Source organism: Macaca nemestrina, chromosome 7 (assembly GCF_043159975.1).
Source record: "Macaca nemestrina isolate mMacNem1 chromosome 7, mMacNem.hap1, whole genome shotgun sequence".
NCBI lineage: Eukaryota > Metazoa > Chordata > Mammalia > Primates > Cercopithecidae > Macaca > Macaca nemestrina.
In genome coordinates, this window is record NC_092131.1 from 46,597,864 (window position 1) to 46,621,978 (window position 24,115).

The window sequence follows — 24,115 nt, forward strand, 5'->3', positions numbered from 1 at the left end:
GGAGGGGAGGGAAGGGGAGGGGAGAGGAGGGGAGGGGAGAGGAGAAGAGGGGAGGGGAGGGGAGGGAAGGGGAGGGGAGAGGAGAAGAGAGGAGAGGAGAGGAGAGAGAAAGAGGAGAGAGAAAGAAAGAGAGAGAGGGAAAGAGAGAAAAAGAAAGGGAGAGAGAAAGAAAGAAAGAAAGAAAAAGGAAAAGAAAAGAAAAGAAAGGAAAAGAAAAGAAAAGGAAAAGGAAAAGAAAAAGAAAGGCAGGCAGAAAGGCAGTAAGTCTGTTGATTGTATTTGCTTAGATTAGGAACTTTGATGAGACCACATGCTCTCATTTGGGCTCACCACATCTGAACAACTTCTAAATTACGATACATGGAAAAAAAGTCTCACCGAGGTTGGAGAAATATTTCCGGGTTGGAGACCCATCCCCGCCAGGGTCTTGGCGAGCTCCACCGCATTTACCCCACAGTTAGGGGCCACGTTCGCTTGACATCGAATGTGCACATTCATTTTACATACTAGAGGGAAGAGGAAAACAGAATCCATGTTCAGAAAGGAACCAAGTCAACACGTGCTGCAACAGAGAACTTTAATAGCCTGAAAGATTATGACAGAGGAATTATACCAGCTGAACAGTATCATTTTCTCATAAAATTAAGCTCACACTAATAACAGTTCCTGACGTTTTATCTGTTTCTGTTTTCTGGAGAAGCAGAAAGCCAGGCATACTAAAGAATAATAGATTTTAAATACATTTTTTTCACCATGATTTGATGAAACCCATTCATCTAAATCACATGTAACAGTCATTGCTGACTTAGTAAGTTCTAATATAAAGATTAAAATGTTTATCACAGCGTCAATTCGCAGGCAATTAAATAACAAAGAATCATGTCAACTGTATTTTTTTCTGTCTCTCAATAGTGAAATAAAAGGTAGCAGTTTGAATGCCACATGTAGATCACTGTTCAAACAGGATGGAAATGGTGTTTCTACCAGAAAAACCTCTATCTGCAGCTTTCTTTCTCAGTATTGTGGTTGGGCAGCCCTCACAGCACAGAGATGGGCATCCTGTGAGCCTGTGGTTCTCAGCATTTGCAGCGTGTGGTTCTAACTGCTTCACAGTGGGGAAACGCAACTTTTAAAACTTTTTGAAGGTCAGAGTACAAATGGCAGTTGAAGAGGCGAGCAAAGCAAGCTAAGCTCCCGGGGCACAGGAAGCTGCCTGGGGACGATGAAGGATCTGAGGCGTTGTCAGCTGGAATAAATTCTGAGACAGTTTTTTGACATGGGCCCCGCTGATGGGAGGTGAAACTGAAGCGACAAGCGACACATTCCTGTTTTATGGAGTCAGTCCATCTTGGAAGCAGAGCCAGGTTTTGTGGGGCCTGAATTTACGTAATTTAGGAAGCCCTCTTTAAGAAAAAGAACACCAAATCAAGTAGAGGGCTTTGGAAGGTGCCCTTGAGAGAGAGGAGCCCTGAGACTTCATTAGCTTCATGGGAAACCCCCCCGCTCAGGAAGACAGGTGTAAGACACACGAGCCCACAGAAGCCTTTCAAAACCACCACGTGACCATAAAAGCAAAAATCACAGGGGCCGGATCGCCGCAGGTGTGCTACCCTCAGGCCACCAGGGAAGAGGACAATGTAGACGAGCCCTGTGCGTGGCTCTGCATATTAGCAACAACCATGCAAGGCAGAGGGACTTCCCACTGGGCATCTAGACCCAGGTGAGATCATCACGCTAAGATCAAGCTGCACCTGGACCAACGCCCTACAAGTTATCCACGAGCTGGCTACTGTTTGGTTTTATGAGAAAAAAATTATTAAATGGTGTTCTCCAGAGATAGAAGAATGTACCCTTCTTAAAGACAAGTGACTGGTCCCTTTTTGTTGACAGAAGCAGGCTGCATAAGTCCAAGCAGTCAATGGAAGTTGTCTGGCTATACTCAATGCCAATTCTACCTCCCCATTGCTCTCCTCAACTGGCAACTTGGGGTGTGTCTGATAAGGAAGGCGTCAGGTGCACCCCACGGCAGACAGATCATTACATTTCCACGCGAGACGGCTCAAGGCCAACAGCTCCCTAACTCCTAGCAGGACAGGGATCAGCTCTCACCTGCTCAGAGCCTTTGCTAGGGCCAATGCTCCAAACTCTCACTCCACTGGGCACAGCTGGTCAGATCCAAGCTCACAAGCAAGGCTTTATCTTCCTTCATTCTACCCCTGTCTCCAATCTCTATCAGAGTCCTCTTTCACAAGACCCAGGGCAGCTCTTTTTATTCTGTGACAACTCAATTCCTGCTGATTTCTGGTGAGATCATCAGATCCATTCTCCTGCCATTTCTTACTCTTAATCCAACCTTCTCATCTGGCCATCTTACCTCCTTACCTCCTCCTACCTTCCATTTCTTTGAAATTTTTATTTATTTATTTTCTTTTTAGTGTCTCACCTCACTCAATCATCTTCCATTTCTGACTAAGATCCCATCTTTTTCTCTTCCAGACACCTACTAAAATACAGTGTCTGGCCTGTATTTGTCAGCTAGCGAGCTAGATCATTGAATGTAACATTTGACTTCATGTCCTGTGGTTAGAAAATGTTGGCATCATATGAAGTTCTCTTTACATGCCTGACAAGAAACATGTAAGTTTAAAATGACTAAGATGTTAATTTACAACATATCTAAAATCATCGGTTCTAGGACACATTCTGAGCCCACAGAATTCTGAAAGCTTGGGGCACAGTGTTCCCATGAAGAGGTGGGTACCCAGCACCTCAGCATCTCACTTTTACACTGAAGTCCTTGTCGCATTATTCCCCAGAGCAGTGAGCCACAGTGATCGCAGAATGTTGGCACTTTGTAGTTGTGGATGCTGAACTTGTGTGGGATGTTGATCCCAAACCTCTGTTCTGCAATCTGTAAAAAAGGAAATAAAGGGACAAGTGCTAAAATGTCATACCAACATCTTTTGTAAAAACTGTAATAGGAGCCCATCAAATGCAAAGTGTTACTATGACACCTGAGCTAGGTATATTATTTTACTGTACTCGGCCCTGATTAATTACTCAGGTCTTACTAACCAGACTAAACACATTTTCTGATGAACAGGACAAGACAGAAATGTGGGAAACACATTTTAGATCATTCGCCATTTTGAGAAATAGAAATTAATATTTTCACTTCATCTTTCATATTCAGGCCATATTTCTCTCCTTGCCAATTCCCTAACACCCCCATCTATTTTCCAGAACCCTTTAACTTCAGGATTAAATGGGTCTTTTACGCACTATATATACTTGCTATCACTATAAGTTCTTCCAGACATTGTGTCATGGGGGGAAAAATAAAGAGACTCAGAAGCCATGGAACCACAGAAGGAATTTATTCCAAAGTGACATTAAAGTAACTACTTATTCAGTCCTTCCAGCCTTTCTTTGCCTGGCATTTGCAATCTGACAATCTGAGTTAAATCTCAGTTTCCAGCAAATAATTCCACTAGGCATGTACTCTGCAGTTCATACCACAATTTGATGCTATAACAACAGACCCATGCATGACAAGGAGTAGGGTAATCATTACTCCTCTTGAAACTTCTCTGGCCTCTTTCTTGGAAAAGCTGTGGTTTATAGCTCTAGGTATACTCTTTAGCAATCCTATATGTGTACTGTAAAGAACCATTGTGTTCCAGAGTCATTCTTCCAATGCCTCTGCAAACCTACTGCTAAGTGTCAGCAACACTCCATTTGCTTTTACCTCCAGAATTTAAAATGTATGCCTGTTGCAGATGAATGCAATATGAGTGGCAAGAATGATGCTGAAGCTTAAACACACACACACACACACACACACACACACACACACACACACACACACAGAGAGAGAGAGAGAGAGACAGACATCTTCCCTGAAATTTCTTAAGAGGCTGGAGAAAGCCAGCAATCTTTTTACTTAAGAAGTGTAATTTACAGTTATTAACATATGTGTCACATCAATTTTATGTTGTTTAACTTACAAAAACTGTGTGAGGGTAACACTGATCCTGTTTTAAGACTGAGGCAAAGAGAGATTGTAGGCCTTGCCTCAGCTCATAGAGAAGATGGCTAACAGAGGCTGGATTCAGCATTCAAATCCAGGCTGTCAGATGCCAAGTTCAGGGCTCCTTTCACTCTGCCAAAAGTCTCTCTAAATGAGTAGAATCAATCCATATAGCTTATACCCAGCCAACCACTAATGGGGTCCTCGCAAAGGAGGGATGATGCCACATAAGTACAGAAATACAAATGCCATAATTTAAAAAAAGAGAGAGAGAGAAATTTCTATTCTAATACCACCCTTGGCTTCAAAGAAGGTGGAAGGGAAATGGCAGGGGGAGGAAAGCAGAGGCTGGGGGACGGGGAGAAGGAAAGAGGGGGAGGAAAGGAGGGAGGGAGGGAGGGAGATGGCGGCACACAGCACACACAATATACATACACACTTAATCAGCAAACTGCTATCCTCTTACCTTTGAATCCACTTTGTTAATATTGTTTTGGCAAGTACAGGCTGTAACAATTAGATGATGGCAGCGTTTATGGACGACACAGGTGCACACTAGGAAATTAAATCCAGCAATTATACATTGATCAGAAGCTCACAGTCCAGCCAGTTACAGCAGAGTCAACCAGGGTTGCACCGTGCCAACAAGACTAGACTCGTCTGGCCCACATGACAGCAGCTGGTATGCCCATCCTTCCTATCGCCTTTGCCACCATCCTAACACAGACCTTTGCTCAGGCTCAAACTATCCATTATCAAGTCCTGGACTTATTTCTTCCTTCCTGACTTTATTCCATCCTGCACCCACCACCAGAGGACTCTTCTAACACTCTAGTCCCGTCCCCATAATCAAAAACCTTCCATGGTAATTCACTGCTGATCAACAAAGTTCAAATATCCCACCCAGGTTCCAGGCCCTCCAGAGGCTGCCCCAAGCTGCCTGTCACCTTTCTTCTATGGGATCTACCTGTTCCAGTAAAAACGACATGGGTTGCTCTTCCTGGAGCACATCTGCACCCTTCCAACAAACTATCAATGCCCTTTCCTCTCCCTGGGATATCTTTTTTGCCTATCAACTAACTAAATCTTAAGTTTAGGACAAGATGTAACTCAAAAAATGTCTCTTCCATGAAAATACTCTACCCCTACCCGCACTTCTAGACTGAAACTACCTGCCCTCCTCTGATCTCCCACAACCCTTAGCCTGCCCCCTCATTTCAAACCTTCCACCCAGCCTTGTAATGCCCTCCGAATTCCCTGCATGATGCCTTGAACAGAGGAGGCATTCAGTAAATGTTTGCTGAATGGCTTAATCAACTGTTGAAATATTTAGAACTTTCTGAATAACGTTTTTTTCATTCACATCTAGGTAAGTGATACAGCACAGATAGTCGAGCTTGTCATCAAAGGATAAACACACGCAATGAAGCAGTATAAAAATATACATCATCTTAAGATCTTTCAAGACATGTGGAAGGTTTTAGGATTAACTACATAAGGAGAGGTGACATGTCAGCAAATAGCATTATACCTTAAAACAAATTTAGCTTTCATCAGATTCAGTTCTCAGGAGAACCAAATTGAAAGTGTCCAGAGAACTGGTTTTTTTATATGAGGGGATCTCAAAACCATCCTTTACACAGAAAGACTTTATTTTTTGAGGTATTTGGTTTTTTCCTGGTTAGCTTGGTAAAGGCTTACCAATTAATCTTTTCAAAGAATCAGCATTTGATTTCATGGATTTTTTTCTGTTGTTTTCCTATTTTCAACTTCACTGATGTCTGTTCTAATTGTATTATTTCTTTTCTTATGCTCACTTGAGGCTTAAATTTATCTTCCTTCTTTAGTTTCCTAAGTGGAAATTTCAAATCTTGGTTTTAGATCTTTCTTCTTTCCTACTTTATGCATTTAATGATATACATTCCCATCTGAGCACTGCTTTTGCTGTATCACACATATTTTTATAAGTTATATTTTCATTTTCACTTGACTCAAAATATTTTTTATGTTCTCTTGAGTCTTCTTCTTTGACCCATGTGTTACTTAGAATGTGACGTTTAACCTTCAAATATTTGGGGGTTTTCCAGCTATCTTACAGTTATTGATTTCTAGTTTAATTCCATTGTGGTCTAAGAAGATACTGTTTATGGTTTCTCTTGTTTTAAATTTGGTAAGGTATGTTTTATGGCCCAGAATGTGGTCTATGTTGGTAAATGTTCCTTGTGAGCCCGAGAAGAATGTGAAAACTGCTGTTTTTGGACGGAGTATTCTATAAATGTCAATTTCACCTAGTTGTGATAATGCTGTTTAGATCACCTATATCCCTATTGATTTTCTGCCTGCTGGATCTATCAGTTACTGAGATATCGAAGTCTCCAACTATAGAAGTGGATTTGTTCATGTCTCCTTGTGATTCTATCAGTTTGTCTCATGTATTTTGATGCCTGTTGTTAGGTACATACATACATGTTAAAAATTGTTATGTACTACTACACTGGTCTTTAAATAAAACAAAACTTAAATAAAAACATTAAGTTTTCTTGGAAAACTGACCCTTTTGTTGCTGCCCCCTCTTTATTCCTGATAATTTTCCTTGTTCTGAAGTCTGCTCTGTCTGAAATACCTATGCCAGTTTGCTTTTGATCAGCGTTAGAATGGCATACCTCTCTCCAACCAGGCATTTGGTTTTATATGCCTTAGGGAGATATCACCAAAGTAGTGTCTGCATGTCTCCTAACTAATAGTCTTTACTGCTCTTTACATAGCAGGTGACCCACTGAAAATCAGGCCATCAAATATCCAGGCACTATACGCCAAAGTGAAAAAGAAAATAACAATAGAGATGTATCATACATCCCATGTTTTAAACTCAAAACCATAATCTTGTTTATTCAGAGCTTCTCAACTTATCTTGGTGTGCATAAGATGGGCTACCACGCACTGCAGGGCATATTCCTGTGCTCACAGGCCCACGCCACAAAGGGATAGTGATTCCGGCTTGTGAACTGTCTTTTCACTTGGGACTGAGATTAACAGCATACAGGTCAATTACTGCTGTCATATTGATTATACATTTGTTTTTTTCCGAACTTTGAAAGTTCAGTGGAATTGTTCATACATAGTAAAGTCAAAATTAGATCCAACAGCATGTCTTATTCAGTTCATCCAAGGGAAGTAATGTTTTACCTCACCTCTTCCAGAAGAGAAGGTGAGATTTTCTTATCCACATGTAGGCTACTGCTCTAGGATATGTGGTGCCATTCTATCAATCATCCACATAGTGAAACGGGTCCCATGTGTATAAGCTATGTGATGATACTCATGCCAAAGGTTAAGGGGGACCCAAATGACAGGTAAGCCTGATTGGTCTGGCCACATCACCGGACTGAGGGCTCTTCATCCATTCCTGCCATTGTATTTCATTCCAATTATGCTAGAAACAGTAGTACATTGGTTTCGTCTTAGATTGTGAAAAATAAATGTAACATGTAGTAACTTACAAGATCACTGACAGCTTAACTTTGAACATTTCTTACTTTTTTTTTGAAATCATAAAATTTCAAAAAACAACTTGGAAAATAGCTTATGTTCCCGGAAAAAGAGAAAACAATCGTGTGCTACTTTTCACCCCTAACAATTATCAATAGGATTGTAAAAAACAAAAGTGTATCTTCAAAATTTAAGAGTATGCTCACAAAATCACATTACCGTTTAGTACTCTCATGTTATTGCAGAGACAAAACTTTAAACAATGAAACTTTATTAGGTAGCCTGGCTTTAGAAATAAAAACATCCTCTCTACATTGTATAAAATATGGCCAAGATCTAACCAAACTGTATCTACTAGGGGGCTTCCTTTGACCTACAGAGAGTTATTTATCACAAAACTAAGGGAAGAGACTCTGTTTTTTCTTGGTATAATCATTTTTTAAACACAGGAACAAAATGAAACATGGTTTTAAAAACGTTTCCTTACCTTGGCACTGATAACCCTGTTTCCCAAATACTCCCCTGTTGAAGAGAAGAAAACTACCATCAGTCAAATATTTCAGCAATAAGCCTCTTATAGTCCTTAAGGAAAACAAATTTCATCCTCTCCTCCTTTATGAAAACTACAATTTCAGGGAAGAAGCAAAGACGACGTGCTTTCTGAGCCATTGTTTGTTACTATGAGACACAAAGAAAAAATCATGTGATGGATTAGAATGTGCTGTATGATACAAATGGGTGGATCACAACCATTCCCATTCCATCTGCCTCCACGGCAATTTCCTAAGTCCTCAGTGGCAATAAATCCTCATCTGTACGTGTGATTAAGCCTTGGCCTGAGGAGTTCCCACCTTATTCTCTCTCACATAAAGATGTACAGATGCTGAAGTAAACAGACACAGATACACTGTGGAAATGCACAGATGAGTCTACTGCAGCTTCCTGTCCCAGGGGACCTGCCCTTGTCCCTGTGTCCATATCACCCCTGGAGTCCACAGGTGAGCAGAGGTGCCGCCACAATATACCCTTCAGGCTCACCACTTCCATCTTTGTCTCTCCTGAATATATTCTACGGGTGATGGTGATGGTAATATTGGGAGTATTATCATTCTCATGAACAAAGACCACAGTAACTAAGCCCATAGGATGTGCCAGGCACTGAGCCAAGCGGCTGATATATACTGTTTCATTTAATCCTCACAAAAAGCCATGGGAGGCAGCACACAAAATAACATGGTTAAGAGCACAGACTCTGAAGCCAGAAGGCCTGATCCTTTGAGCCACAGTTTCCTCATCCATAAATGGGACTAATGATAACAGTTCCTACTGCACAGGGCTCTAATGAAGATTAAAAGTTGTAATATAAAATGCTCAGAATAGTGCCTGGCCCTTTAAGTACTATATGAAAGTTTATTATACAAGTAAAATAAGATTGTTGTCTCTATTTTGCAAATGAAGAGACATTGACAGGCTACATAACTTGCCTAAGTCACACACCCAGTTGGTGATGAGACTGGATGTCAGAGTCCATACTCTTAACCATATATATTAATATATACACCAATATTTTAAGTGTATGTGAGAGAGAGAGTATGAGTGTGAGGGTGTGTGGGTATGGGGGAGGGAGGCGTTAAAGGTTAGTTGGGTGCAGTTAATGTTTCTTTGGTGGAAAAAAGTCAGTGAAATGATCAAATAAGTTTCCATTACAAATGTCAGTTCAGGTCAGGGGCCATCACCACTAATGCCGACAGGGGCCTAGCACGTCATGTAAAAGAAACAGAAAGGTGTGACATGAAATACACTGCAACACGCAAGCACCCTTAGGTCACAAGTGAGAGAACCATGGAGAGGTGGGGCTGCGGCTAAGTCGAGCGCAGCCTGATGCAAAGAGGAAACATGAGCTCAAAAACACCAGGGCTGCTAATTCCCCCCTCCCCCCCAAAAAAAGTAATAGAATTTTTTTCCTAAATACAATAAATGTTATGACACATTTGTTGGCTTCATATCTATAGCCAGTTTAGGGTCTCAAAACTTGTTTCTTGATTAAAAATGTCTGAAGTATTAACTAGCCCTAGGTTCTGACTGTTGAAGATACAAAATCCAAAGTAATCACAGAAACCAAAATACAAAGTAATTGATCAACATTCAGAAACTGCTCTGACCCAAGGGCTTCTGCCTTCATTAAACAAAATAATTAAAGCTGACAACAAAAACATACTTCTCCTTTCATGCTACCAAACTGTTTTCTCCTTCTGAGATGGGTGTCTGAGGGCATCTTGCTTTCTTCCCTTTCCAAATAAATATGCTTAATTTATCATTAAAGATAACTACTGCTTAAATTTATTTTACATTTGCCACTGCGACTGAGACTTAAGCTTCAGTTGCATATCTAGTAAGATATTGCCCCAAATCTCTAGAATTTCTTAATGTTGAATCATCTTAGTTACTAATTGCCAGGGATTAGATTATAGTATATGATCACTGAAGGCTATTATCTTCTGCTACATACCAAGAAGCTGAAGACTACTTTGTGTTTAGTTTTCTTGCAACCATGAATTTCCATAAGTCATTATGTGACTCATGCCTTCTTAAAGCAATACTGTTGATTATTCTTTGGTCCTTAGGGGCTGATTATCCAATTTACTGATTGTCTATTTATTGACTTATTAGCTTTTTTCTCTGATTTATGCTTTTTGACCAGTTTAGGATTCATTAGCATCTTTACCAAGATGATTTTAAAAAGAAATAATATCTAAAACTTGGATCTGTAAATTATTTAGATGTTTTTGCAATGGAGATTTAAATTACTGGATCAACATATTAGAGTAAGAGGCAAAAATCAGATCCCAAAAGAACTCTTAAATAATCATGCATTCTGCTGAAGTCATACATCATCAGAGGAAGCCTATTAGAGAGAAGCTCTGAGGAGGACGGAAGTCAGGGAACTCCTTACCAGATAAACTCCCTGCAGTGAGAGCAGTAGGTGGGCTGCCTCAGATAGGTGGCCATGAACTTGTGTCCATTGATCTGGTGGACTCGCCTTCGCATAGCCCTTTGGCGCTTCCTGGTAAAATGTTTGAAGATCCGGTCTCTCTGGAGAGTAGCTATATATTAAAAGGAAGGAAAAAAAGAATACGATGTAAGGAACCTAACGCACCTAATAGATGAGAAAGTTTGATAGTTCAAGTACTCCCCAAATTATTTTTTCTTTCTTCAAGATCTAAAACATACCCCCCAAAATCATTATGGTTTCCTAATAGGACTCTTGTTTTTGTTTTTTTTTAAGACAGGATCTCATATTGTCACCCAAGTTGGAGTGCAGTGGGGCTCAATCACGGCTTACTGCAGCCTCGAACTCTCAGGCCCAAGTGATGCTCCTACCTCAGCATCTCAAGGTGCTGGGACTTCAGGCATGCACCACCATACCCAGCTAATTAAAAAAAATCTTTTTTTATAGAGATGGAGGTCTCACTATGATGCCACAGCTGATCTACAACTCCCAGGTTCAGGTGATCCTTCTGTCTTGGCCTCCCAAAGTTCTGGGATTACAAGTCTGTGTCACCACACCCAGTCATGTGGCTTTTTAAGGTTAGACCTATGCAAACCCCTGAGATGCCCACTGCCGGGTTATAACTGGCTATCATGGGCCAATCTCTTGCAGCACAGACCAAGGGTTTCCCAGGGTTCTGACAGGGCAGTATGTGACATCAACATGGTCTCCTAGCTCCAGTCTGGCTGTCTGTGACCTCACGTCTATCTATGGGCTGTAAGCATTTCTCATTATTCTTCTTTAATTCTGGTATCCTCGCACACTGAATGGGGGAATCGCCCACAGCACAGACTATGAGAGCTCTGTCCAAAAGCCATTGGTAAAGGACCACCTCTGCTAACCTGGAATAGGTAGCAATTAGCCTGGAATAGGTGCAAAATTCTTTTTCTAACCTCATGCCTTTAAAACAGTGGTTTCTAATCTGAGGACTCTGAAACTGCATCATTATGTCTTCCAAATAATTATACTAGAAGTTTTATAGTGTATGCAGAGACTTGTGATTAATAAAATATAGCTTATTTCCTCAATAATGCTTTAATCATTGAAACAAAGGAAATTTAAGAAATCATGAAAGAATAATTTGCTAAAAAAATTTTAAACCCTGGAAGAGACAGAATATTTCAAAGATAATCTCAGATACCTGTTAAAAAGGAAATTATAGAACAATAAGAAAACACAGAAAAATATTATACTCCTAGGATAAGATAAGGATAATAAAATTTGGCCGGGTACAGTGGCTCATGTCTATAATACCAACACCTTGGGAGGCTGAGGCAGGAGGACTGCTTCAGTCCAGGAGTTCAAGGCCACCCTGGACAATATAGTGGCCTGTCTCTTAAAAAAAATTTAAAAAGGGATAATAAACTCTAAAGCCATCAAAAGTTCACAGATTTGCAATTTAAGAAATTTAAACTTCTATCTGGCAAAAAAATACAAAGCAGAAAGTTGAAAGAAATAAACTGAGGAGAGGACTTATAACACATGACAAAGGGTTACTATTTATAATACACAGACATCAATTAAAAAAAAGATGAACAATCCAGTAAAAATGGGGCAGAGGATGTGAAGCGGCAATTCCTAAAACTGTAAGTGCAAACAGCCAATAACCATGCCAAGATGTCCAATCCTACCCAAGACGGACACATAAGAACCAGAAACTAAATCACATTTTTACCTCTTAGGTTGGCAAATACTTAAAAGGATTGCTAAAGTGTCCTTTTTCACAAGGATGAAGTGAAACAGGCACCCCCATCCTGTTGGTAGGAGTATAAACCGGGCTCCAGTCCTGGCCCTACCACACCGGCTCTCTTTTTCTTGCTAAGCCTCAGGGTTCCCATCTAGAAACCAGGTGGCCCCTTCCTCCTAGGGTTTTCCCAAGGACTGAATCAGGTAACACATTCAAAGAGCTTAGCACAAAGCTAGGCACATCGCAGCATTCAAAAAAAAAAAAAAAAAAAAAATGCAGTTATTTAGGGCAAGCGCAGTGGCTTACATCTTTAATTCCAGAAATTTGGGAGGCTGAGGTGGGAGATCACTTGAGCCTAGGAGCTGGAGACCAGTCTGGGCAACATAGTGAAACTCTTTTTCTCCCAAAAAAAAAAAAAAGCCAGGTATGTGCCTGTGGTCTCAGCTACTAGGGAGAAGCACTTGAGCCCAGGAGGTTGAGGCTACAGTGAGCCATGATTGCACCTCTGCACTTCAGCTGGGCAACAGAGCAAGACCTTCTCTCAAAAAAAAAAAAAAAAAAAAAAGAAAAAAAGAAAAGAAAAGCAAGAAAAAAAGTAATTATTTCAATAATAATTTTTGTGGAGACCAATGTGACAACACCTGTCAAAGAAATTGGAGTCTACTCAATAGATCTCAAAGAGTGAAATGCAGAAAGAGTCAAAATGAATTTGGCTAAGACACCAACATCTTCAGAGATTTCAGCACAGTTAAAATCATACCTGCCTCACTTTTTGTTTGGAGGTAGGTGTAATCTTTGGCAAACGGCCTAGTTACTTTCCTTCTTAAGTTTCCCATATGTCTCAAGAAGATAAAGATGCCCCCGTCATCCACCCTGTGGGAACAGTGTCATAACCAATATCCTGACAGGTTCTAAGGACTGCATAAGAACAGAAGTTACTACACTACACTGCCTTCTTCCATGCACGATACTTCTAGAAGTCATTTAGAAACCACGAAGTGAACAGATTTTAACATTCCTTTGCTTGCAGATGACAAAATTAGGCTAATGGTATCACTCTCTCTCTAGCCTCTGTTTTCACCAGCCTGAGACCCAGCTCAATACTGGCCAAAGCAAAACTTGTATTGAATTATTAATAGTAAACACTTATCATACATAGATGCAAATTAAGTTCTCCCTGAGGATCTAATTACCAAGAATTAACTTTTTTAATCCCTTAATACTACAAAGATTCGTTAAAATGCCAGTTCACTTACATGTTTAATATTTCATGAATTGAATCCTATTTTTTTTCTTAACAGCTATTGCCACTGCAATTTTCCAGTTGATTCCTTATAACCAGAGGAGGATTCAGGAAAAAACTGCATGCCAATCATTTCTTGCTGCCTTCACTCCTGATTTTTCACCTTCTTAAACTGTCCTTCCCTCTTTTCTTCCAACCATTAAGAGTTAAATTAGACTTAACCTATCTGCCTCGGAGCTTGAGCAACCTCCCCCAAATCCTAAAGCTGGGTGACATGCTAACCCACTGTTCCCACAGCAGCCTGGGAGCGCACCTCAATCTGTTCTCTCACAACCTGGGGCCGTGTCTCTTTCACTCCTGCCCCAGGCACGTCCCATGCACTTTTATACAGCGACATGGACAAACTTCACTCTGCCCTTTTACATTATTTTGCACGTGTGCCTCTTTGTTTAGAAAACAAGCATACACACTCACGCACCTACACACACACCTGGGAGTTTGCAAGACATTTAGTCACATAAAGAAATCTGGGGCCCCCATGGCTTCCAATAACTTTCAGTCACCATGTTCTAGACTGCTGCCATGAACAAAAGGAAACAGCTCTCCTCTTGCACTCCTTCTGCCTACAGACTCCAACCCCACTTCACCATCGGAATGCAGAGGGAACTTCCTCATTGTTTGCACTGCCTCCTGTTTATTTAGGACTGAGTTAAAAGGACTCAAAACACGCTACTGAATACTATGGTGCTTAAATCAACCAGGGCTTTGAGAAATCTCTCAGATCATATTTTAGTTAGACACGTCAGGCAACCCTAACATGCTCTGCAGCAAAAACTTGCATCACAACTTCTGTTCGGCTCCTTAGGTGCTCAATGGCTCTAAATAAATAGGAAGCTGGCTCTGTGCCCCGGCACAAAAATTCACATTCCAGTCTCCAGAGGGGTGCTGGCCTGGAGCCCTGATCTGCCTCACCAGGAGTGGGTTTTGAAAAGCCACCCATCCACAGGGTACAGAGTAATTATGTCAAATATAATGAAGATTAACTATTCTAAACTGAAACTCCATCTCTTCTGAACTAAAATTATATTTCCTAAAACTGGACTGTCATCCCATGCTCGTTTTGAGAACTTTAGAAAGCGCAAGTGACAAGGAGTCTCCAAACAACCCCAGGGTAAGTTTTCATTTGCAAAAAGTTGCACTGGACTGAAACTTGTGTTGGTCATGTGAGGCCTCTGTGGAGGAGGAGTTTGTCTCTGAGAATTCCTATTCTCTTGCTGGGATTCTGTAAACTGTTTCAACTTTATCTCAAAAACAGTAAATACATCACACTCTTTGGCCTTTTGTTCTATCTGCCTGAATTTATGGTTTTATATTCCAGCAGCAGAAATATATATTTGAAAGTACTTCTAAAACATGCCAACATGGGGCAAACGCGTGGATCACAGCTCCTCATTTTTAAAATGATTGTAAGCAAATTAAATCAGAGAAAATTTCTGGCATGGCACTTTTCAGTTTCCAGAATTACTGGCATAAAATGCACAGAGAATATAACTTCAATTCAGTGTAAAATACGATTTAACTCAAGTTTAGTTTGCCTAATAGCAAAAGCGCTGTGGTTTACTAAGACCTGCGGCTTATCTTTAAGGGGGCTACACTGAGAAGACAGAACAGCCTTCTATATGACGACAGACAAGAGAGTTTGGTGGTTGAGTCTGTGGAATCTGGAGCCTGGGGTGTAAAGACTGCTTCTCCTCTTATAAGCTCGGTGGCCCTGGGCAAGTTGTTTAACATCCTATGCTTCAGTTTCCTCATCTATAGAACATAAACAGTGTGTTCCTCATAGGGCCACTGGAGGACTCGGTAAGTTAATAAGTACAGCATGATTAGAGAAGTACCCGACAGGTAGTAACTTACCCAGTATAACTGTGAAAACCCTTACTTCACACTACCCTAGAGTTGTAGGAATAGAAAGGATTTTTTTTTTTTTTTTTAAGAGACAGGGTCTTGCTATGTTGTTCAGGCTGGTGTCGAACTCCTGGGCTCAAGTGATCCTCCTGCTTCGGCCTCCCAAACTGCTGGGATTATAGGTGTGAGCCACTGCACCTGGCCGATAGAAAGGATTTTTAATTCAAGTGTCTATTGTCTAGAAGAAGAATGAATACCTAGGATTGAGGCCTAGAGAAGTTAATGTACCCGAGAGACATTTAGCTAGCTTGTGCTAGAACTGAAATTAAAATCTTCCACACACCCTGCACTGTGCCCTTTATTAACACCAGGTCTCCTGGTATCCCTGGAAAGTAATAAATTTTCTAGTGAGGAAACTGAAACTAACAGGAAGGTTAAGTGAGGTCAAGCAGTCAATGACAGAAGTGAGGATGCCAGACTCTGTTGACTATTGTTGAACTACTGGATATACTACCAAATGTCTTTTTTCTTCTTCCTGAGATATTTGTTTTATCATTTGTACATATGGGAGAAAACAACTGTGAGAAAAACAAACAGAAAAATCTTAGAGTTAACCAAAAGCTACTAATCAAGAAAGAACCAGAAAATATTATGCGGTTTATATCCCCGGAAGGTAATGAGGTAAGGTAGCAAGAGAATTTTGCTTAACATCATCAAAAAAACTGAATAAGCAACTACCTGCATAAAAAATGATGCATAAAAATGTAAACAGAGATGATGATGATACCTGAGACAATAATGACATAAACAGAGATTAGGACATGTGTTAAACAAATGCCTGACTTAAGTTAACTAACTTAAGTTGTAAATATCCATTTAAATGGGTATTTGCAACAAACACACACCACCAGTGGGTGACAGTGACATGGGCACTGAGCGAAGAAATTACAGGAGTTGCAGATCTAGTCCTCTAACTAATTAAGGAAGACTTCTAGGTTAGCAATCTTTGGAAAAGAGGAAGGAGAACTTGGTGAATTAGAACAGGGAGAAGGTACCAGGAATTTTGTGCCAGCACCTGTGATAAAGACTGCAACAAAAGGTTTTGGTATTTAAAAACAGCAGCAAGGCCGGGTGTGGTGGCTCATGCCTGTAATCCCAGCACTTTAGGAGGCTGAGGTGGGCAGACAACCTGAGGTCAGGAGTTCAAGACCATCTGGCTAACATGGTGAAACCCAATCTCTATTAAAACTACAAAAATTAGCCAGGCGTGGTTGCGGGCGCCTGTAATCCTAGCTACTCAGGAGGCTGAGGCAGGAGGACTGCTTGAACCTGGGAGGCAGAGGTTGCTATGAGCTGAGATCACACCATTACACTCCAACCTGGGCGACACAGTGAGACTCCATCTCAAAAAAATAAGTTGAAAAAAAAATGGCAGCAAAAGCCCCCTCAATGTCACTAGCAGTACAGAATCCTCTGTGTTTTTTGAAAACAGCTTAACTATGTAACTCATAGTTATTTCCAAACTCAGATAAAGTGATTGGCCTCACTGTATTAGACCCACATCTCACTGTGGAGACCCAAATCAACGGGTGCTACACATTTCTCGGGGCTTTGGTTCCCTCCGAGGAATCTCAGCCCACACAAACACCAACCATCCTGCAAACTAAATAGGATGGCAAAAGAAGGAGAGGAAAATAATTTGTTACTAGACTGACTCTCTTGAGTAGGACGTACAGCTCATAGCACCCACACAAGCTGAACCCATGCTCACTCATCACTCAGCCTCCTCTGCCAGCAGAACAGTGATTAGAACAGAATGTTGTATGTGAGCATCTGCAACAGGGCCCAAGTTCCATCCAGAACCACGAGAAAAGCCTCTCACCACATCAGGATGGGAGAAGAGTCCTGACCTCCCATTTTCCTCTCATCATCATCTTTCCTTTTTCATGTGTGTGATCTGTGCAAACTCCAAAGTATAAACTCTCCCCTTCTCAGTCCTTGAAGAAAGAGGACTTGGCTCCAATAACAGCTCTGGTTCCTTTCTCTACAATCCTCTTTCTTAGTCTCGTTCACTGGCTTTTCTCTTCCACCCCGTTTTTAAATATGTGTATGCCCCAAGGTTCCCTGCATACCATGCTTCTAGTCTTTCTGGATGTTCATTCATCAACTGCCTGTACACTGAGGATTCCCAAATATACAGCTATAACTCTGGTTTCATTCATTCATTCATTTATATTGAGATGAGGTTTGTTGATATATATATATATATAATGATATATATATATCAACAAATGATAGATCTATGATATATAGATCTACATCATATATGTGTGTGTGTGTGTGTGTGTGTGTATATATATATATATATATATATATATATAGAGAGAGAGAGAGAGAGAGAGAGAGAGAGAGAGAGAGAGAGAGATGAGGTCTCATTATATTGCCCAGGCTGACCTCAAACAGCTTCTGGACTCAAGCCATCCTCCCACCTGAGCCTCCAGAGTAGCTGGGACTACAGGTGCATACCACTGTGCCTGGCCAGCTCTGGCTTCTAGCTAATAACCTTATTTCTAAGCAGCTTCTCAGCATCTCTTCAAGGTATCCTCAAGCTACCTAAAACTTGGCATTTGTTGGGCTGAACCCTCTTCTCAGCCTCCTCCACCCTCTCTTTCTCCTAGCTAATTGTGCCACTATCCTTGGAGTCACCCAATCAACCTTAGAGATGTCTTCAGATCTCTCTCCTGCTTTGCTCATCCTTGTTCTACTCTGTCTGCACCTGTCCTCGTTTGGATTCCCCCAGGAGCAGAGTTGAAGATGGGGACTTAAGTTGCAAGTACTTTATTCAGGAATAAACCCCAGATGCACCAGGGGATTACAGAAGTGAGACAGGGAAGGGAAGGAAACCAACGATAAAGGTATTACTGAGCAGGTTTCCAGGGCAGGCAACTGAGGCTCGATTCCTGTCGAGAATTTCAAGGACCTGATTGAACACCCTCAGCGGGTGAGGAAGTTGGGTTATTTATCCTCTGGCTCCTATTCATCACTGGCTGATGGCTGCTTCAGGGCAGGGGGCTATTAATTTTTCAGCATTTCCAGCTTTCTTTTGTGCGATGAGAGGGACTATGGGTGGGGCATCCATATTTATTTATATGCTATAGTAATGTATTTATATTTACCCTGGTCCTGATTTCTCACTGAAATTTTACTGCTATATATGCTTTTTAAAAATCTTAAGTAGGGTTGGAGACTTACTATGTTGCCCCAGCTGGTCTCAAACTCCTGGGCTTAGGTGATCCTCTCCCTTTGGCCTTGCAAAGTGCTAGGATTACAGGCATGAGCCACTGTGCCCAGCTGTGCCATATATGCTTTCTGTAGACTTCTTCAAGGTGAAGTGAAGTAGAAAATGTTTACGATAATAATCTTCAACTTTCGGTGTCTACTCCTTTCTGCACACATAATGATGGAAATTCCCTCCTGTCCTATTATCAACTGCAAGAATCCTACAGTTCCCTTCTGCAAAAATGTTCAGAATTCCTATTCTCTTGCTGTGATTCTACAAATATTTCGTTTTCCTCTATTGATATTATCCATAAAATGGCTTTTAGCTGTCACCTCTTCACTTTTCCTTTTTGGTGTTATTTTTTTTTCATTAATAGTAGGTCAGACATTCTTCATGTTTTAATACATGAAAATTAAACATTCCTCAATGGATCATCGCCACTCGGTTTCAGGATGATGAGGAAAAATGTTTCTGTTCTATCACATTTGGGTTGCATAATGTGAAGGTGCAACCCCACTGTGACTCTCACTGTCATCCTATCTGAAAAACATCTCAAAATGGCATTCTTGTCAACTCCAAGCTTAAAAGAGATGATGTATCCTGGTTTTATATACTTGAAAATGTAAACATTTTCAAATTATCTGGAGATGTTTTCTCTGATTCTTCATTACTAAATTCAACTGGAGAGAACATGTCTCATTCACGAGCCTCTGTCCTCCTGATAACATTTTAAATGTAATGTAAATGCAATGTAAGGGAACAACGTAGCTATGATGTGGTCTCCGCTGTCAGAGAACAGGCACCACAGAAGATCTCTCTTTTTGATTTACTTTTGTCCTTGTTTATAAAGACAACATGATAATCACTGTGGAAAATGTAAGTGGTACAGAAAACTATCATGAAGAGTTTCTTTTTAAAAATCATAAATCTTATTACATTGATAATCACTGAAAATCCTGGTGTACATGCCAAATATATACTCTACATCTACAGTCTTAAATTAATGATGTATGTCATACTCTATGTGTTGCACAGCCAACTACTTTTCACCCAAAACATCTTTCCATATCTTTTTAAAAGTTGCTGTTTCTGTTCTTGTAGCCACTAATACTAAAGTTACCATTTAATCATATTTTGTAAAGTATGTACACATCATCACAACTTAAAAGTAACCTGATAGCATGATCATATGATCCCCATGAAAGCAGGGCTCGTCTGTTTAAAATCTATGTATTTTTCTCATTTACTTGAAGCTCAGGGACTGTTCTCTCTACCCCCACCCCAGCCTGCAAGCCCAGGTTGATCTTCCTTCCTCACAAAAAAGATTCTTATACAAACAACCTGTCCAACCAAAATCTTTTCCAGATAAACATATGTTTCCTGCTGAGAACTAAAAGAATCCTGCCCTTTAGTTTGGCTTATTCCATTTCCCTTTTGATTTTTTTTTTTTTCTCTCTTATCCACTGGTAGACTTCTAAAGTCGCTTTTAAGCTCTCAAGTTCTGGTTTCATGATTTTGGAGAAATCTTAAAGGATATTAGCCATGAGGAGTATGCTGCCGAGTCATTTCCTTCTCCAAGTGCATGGCGGAGAGAAAGCTCTGCTGCCTTCCTCGTGTTTCTGATTCAACATGATTTTTAAAACTGCTGTACTGTTGCTCACTGTAAACAGACTAATTTGAAATCCAACACCAAAGATTAACCACCTTTATTACAAAACCGAGGTGAGAGCTTTGAACCTCGGCCACCATTTTTTGATAGCTTTTTTTTTTTTTTAAAAAGAGGTAGGGGGAGGTGAGGGGACGGGAGGGAACTTAAAGGACAGGTCAATAGGTGCAGTAAACCACCATGGTACATGTATACTTATGTAACAAATCTGTACACTCTGCACATGTATCCCCCCCGCCCCCGTTTTTTCTTATTAAGGAGAAATAAAGGAAAAAAAAGAAAAAGGTAAAAGGGGTCATGGTGGCTCATGCCTATAATCTCAGGACTTTGAGAGGCTAAGGTGGGAGGATCGCTTGAGGCCAGGAGTACAAAACCAGTCTGGACAACGTAGTGAGACCTTGTCTCTGCAAATAATAAAAAAAATAGCCAGGTCTGATGGCACATGCCTGTGGTCTCAGCTACTTGGGAGACTGAAGTGGGAGAATCGCCTGAGCCCAGACAATCAAGATGGCAGTAAGCTGTGATCATGCCACTGCTCTCCAGCCTAGGTGACAGAACAGGACCCTGTCTCAGAAAGAAAAAAGAAGAAAAAAAGATTATTAAAATAATAATTAAAAAATTAAAATGCCAAGCATGGTAGCACACATCTGTAATCCCAGCACTTTGGGAGGTTGAGGTGGGAGAACTGCTTGAGGTCGGGAGTTTAAGACCAGCCTGGGCAACATAGCAAGACCACATCTTTAAAAACATCTTCGAAAAAATCAGCCAGACATGGTGGGATGCACCCGTAGTTCTGGCTACTAAGATGGCTGAGGCAAGAGGATCACTTGAGCCCAGGAATTCAAGGCTGCAGTGAGCCATGATCATGCCACTAGCCTGGGTGACAGAAGCAAAAAAAAAAAAAAAAAAAAAAAGATAGGCAAGAAGACAACTGCTTTAATCAAATGTCATTTACCTTATATGGTTACTCCTCGTCAGAAGCTAACAATTTAGAAGCATATTATCCTAGCTACTAGGTTGGTTTTACTTGTTTTTTCACAGTTCTATTATGCTTATAGAGGAACAAAATAAAACTTAAAAGAGATGGAAAAATTAACTTTGTTTTTAAAACAGTATAAACAAAGGTTTGGTAGTGATGGGGATTGAAACCTCTAATGAAAGCAGATTTTTGGATTTGCAATAAACTCCCTCCTCTATAATCCAGTGTTGTTATCTCTTTGCTACCAGAAAGAGAACATTCCACTAGACAAGGATAAATGGATTCTCTTTTCTTAAAATTCATTCAAAGGGTTTTTTCTCTATTACTGTAATAATCCAGTGTTATCCTTGGGTAAGTGTTTGTAATTTTCTAGGAAAAGTAAAAATGTATGTAAGAATATTTGAAATAGCTGGGTAAAAACCACGAACAATGCCTTCATCTTCTGGAAATTTTGGTACCAGTGCAATAAACCATATTATCATTAAGTCTGGATATTTCAGTTTCAATTCAGAGGCCTATCATAATCTAGTACACAGTCTAAATACACAACAGTTCAACAAACTGTGAGGGTTCCCACTGAAAAATAAGAAACAACAGACCTCTCAACCCTAGGTTGTCATTCAATTCACAAGCCACTTCTGGGGCAATCAGGTATTTTGCCCCATTTGGGGCACCAAGTGGCAGACCATCTTTTGCTATAACTGTGGTCTCAATATAGGCTGAAAGGACACCTAACCACTTCCTTCCATCTCCATCATATGCTTCTTCAATTGACGGTTTTTCAACACTGACTAAGTTCAGGATACTGGTGGGATGTAGGGGTACAATGGTGAACAAGATACAGTAATGCCTTCAACTGACCATCTGTCTAATGCTGGAGCTAGACTGTGCATGGCTATCACTATGTGCAGTAAACGTTTCCATGGGAGTGTGGAAGGGCAGAACCTTAACCAGATATGGGAGAATCAGAGGATAGCTTCTCTGAGGAATGACAATAAAACTATAAGCTAGTGAAGGTTTCAGAACAAGGCAAAGGGATCTGAAGCAGGAAAAATGGGGAAGGGTGTTGCAAGAAGAGTAAACATTATGCAACAATGTCCAGAGTTAAGAGAAAATAAAGTTCAAGGAATTCTTGATATTCACCTTCTGACCTAGTCACCTTAACACCTAGTACCTGTGTCATCAACCTCCAATATGGTACTTACAGAATGTCTACTATTATTAGGGCTAACACCACCAAGCAGTACAGGGAAGAGTACTCCAGGGTTCTCAGATCACTATGCTGGGCTGCAGAAAGAACTACTGGATCCATTTATTTGTTTCTCATCTTCTTCACTAAAATTTTGTGTATATTTTATGATGTTTATAACAGTACTATATAAATATAACATTTATAATGAAATATATTTGGAGTACATGCTCAACTATTGTTCACAGATGGGTGTGTGATCAAGAAGGTTTTGAAACTACTGATCTAGATGCACTGCATTCTACTTGGAGAAATAAGCTATAAAGAGATAAGCATCAAGCACCCAAGCTAAGTGCCATCTACAGGGTAAGAAGCAGGAAAAGACCCCCATCAGCTGGGGTAGTCAGGAAAGGCTCCACGACAGAAGAGGAGAGCTTATACTAAGGTAAGTAGAGAAGTTTGGAGAGGACCCTCTTCCTGGGAGGAATGACATAGCCCAGGGGAACTATGTTGGGGAACAACTAGAAAACCAACTTCTCTAAATACAAAGGGTTCTCACAGGGTAATGTGACAGATGTTGAAGATCCTAGCTTGGGGACAAAAGGAATCAGGACAAGGGGGTATCTTCAGTGTCAGGCTAAGAAATCATTATCAGCAGGGACTCTGGAAGTCATATATTCTTTCTGTGCCTGGTGGCAGGCTTTTCTGGAAATGGAAAAGGCTGAGTCAAAAATGAGTGAAGTTCCTTCTAGATCTTAACAGTCCATGATTTCAGTGAAACTAGGGTTATTGCTGGGCACAGTGGCTCGTGCCTGTAATCCCAGCACTTTGAGAAGTCAAGGCAGGAGGACCGCTTGAAGCCAGAGGTTTAAGACCAGACTGGGCAAGAAAGCAAGACCCTGTATCTATTAAAAAAATAAAATGAAGTAAGAAACTAGCTTTCCAGAATGAGGGCAAAATAAAGATATTTCAGAAAACTGAGATTGTTCACTACCAAATACCTTCACTAAAGAAAGAATGTACTTGAAGAGAATGTACTTGAAGAAGGAGGGAAATGTTCCTAAAGGGAACTATACAAGAAAATGGTATGTTAAAAAGTTATAAACATGTAGGTAAATATAAACAAAGAATGATGGAATAAGTAATAACATCTAGTTAATGGAGCTTCAAAAGAAACAAAAAGACATCGAAAATATCAAGGAATTGCACATAAGCCAGGAGTAAAGTGATTGGAGTTAAAAACATTCTAACATCCTTAGATTGCTCAGTAGGAGGGTAAAGTGGTAGGTAACTTCGTTACATAGACATGTTAAAATTCCAAGTATAATCACTTAAAAAAAAAAGATTCTATCTTCCAAACCAATAGAGGGTGGGAAAAAATGGAATTGGTAGAGACAGCGGTAGAGGGAGAATCTCAATAAACTTCTAAAAATAGGAAATCTAACCACCTGTTGTTTATAAGGCACAAACCTAAGACATGGGTAGAAAAAGTAGAAAGTAAATGAATGAAAGAAGATGCAAAGCAGGGCAAACACTAACCAAAAGACATGCAATGCAGCCACATTAATGTCAGATAAAATACACTGTAAGAGAAAGAA

General features: G+C 40.4%; 1 protein-coding gene across 2 annotated transcripts in view; it reads right to left on the reverse strand.

Moving 5' to 3' along the window:
* Positions 1 to 24,115, reverse strand: part of LOC105473667 (protein kinase C eta) — a 232,376-nt gene that overhangs the window by 98,256 nt on the left and 110,005 nt on the right. For both annotated transcript variants that reach the window (XM_011727582.3, XM_011727583.3), the window contains exons 3-7: positions 10,473 to 10,623; positions 8,007 to 8,041; positions 4,497 to 4,585; positions 2,782 to 2,911; positions 379 to 506 (exon numbers count right to left, since the gene is read on the reverse strand). In XM_011727582.3, coding sequence (XP_011725884.1) covers positions 379 to 506; positions 2,782 to 2,911; positions 4,497 to 4,585; positions 8,007 to 8,041; positions 10,473 to 10,623 — 533 coding nt within the window. The remainder of the gene's footprint in view (positions 1 to 378; positions 507 to 2,781; positions 2,912 to 4,496; positions 4,586 to 8,006; positions 8,042 to 10,472; positions 10,624 to 24,115) is intronic.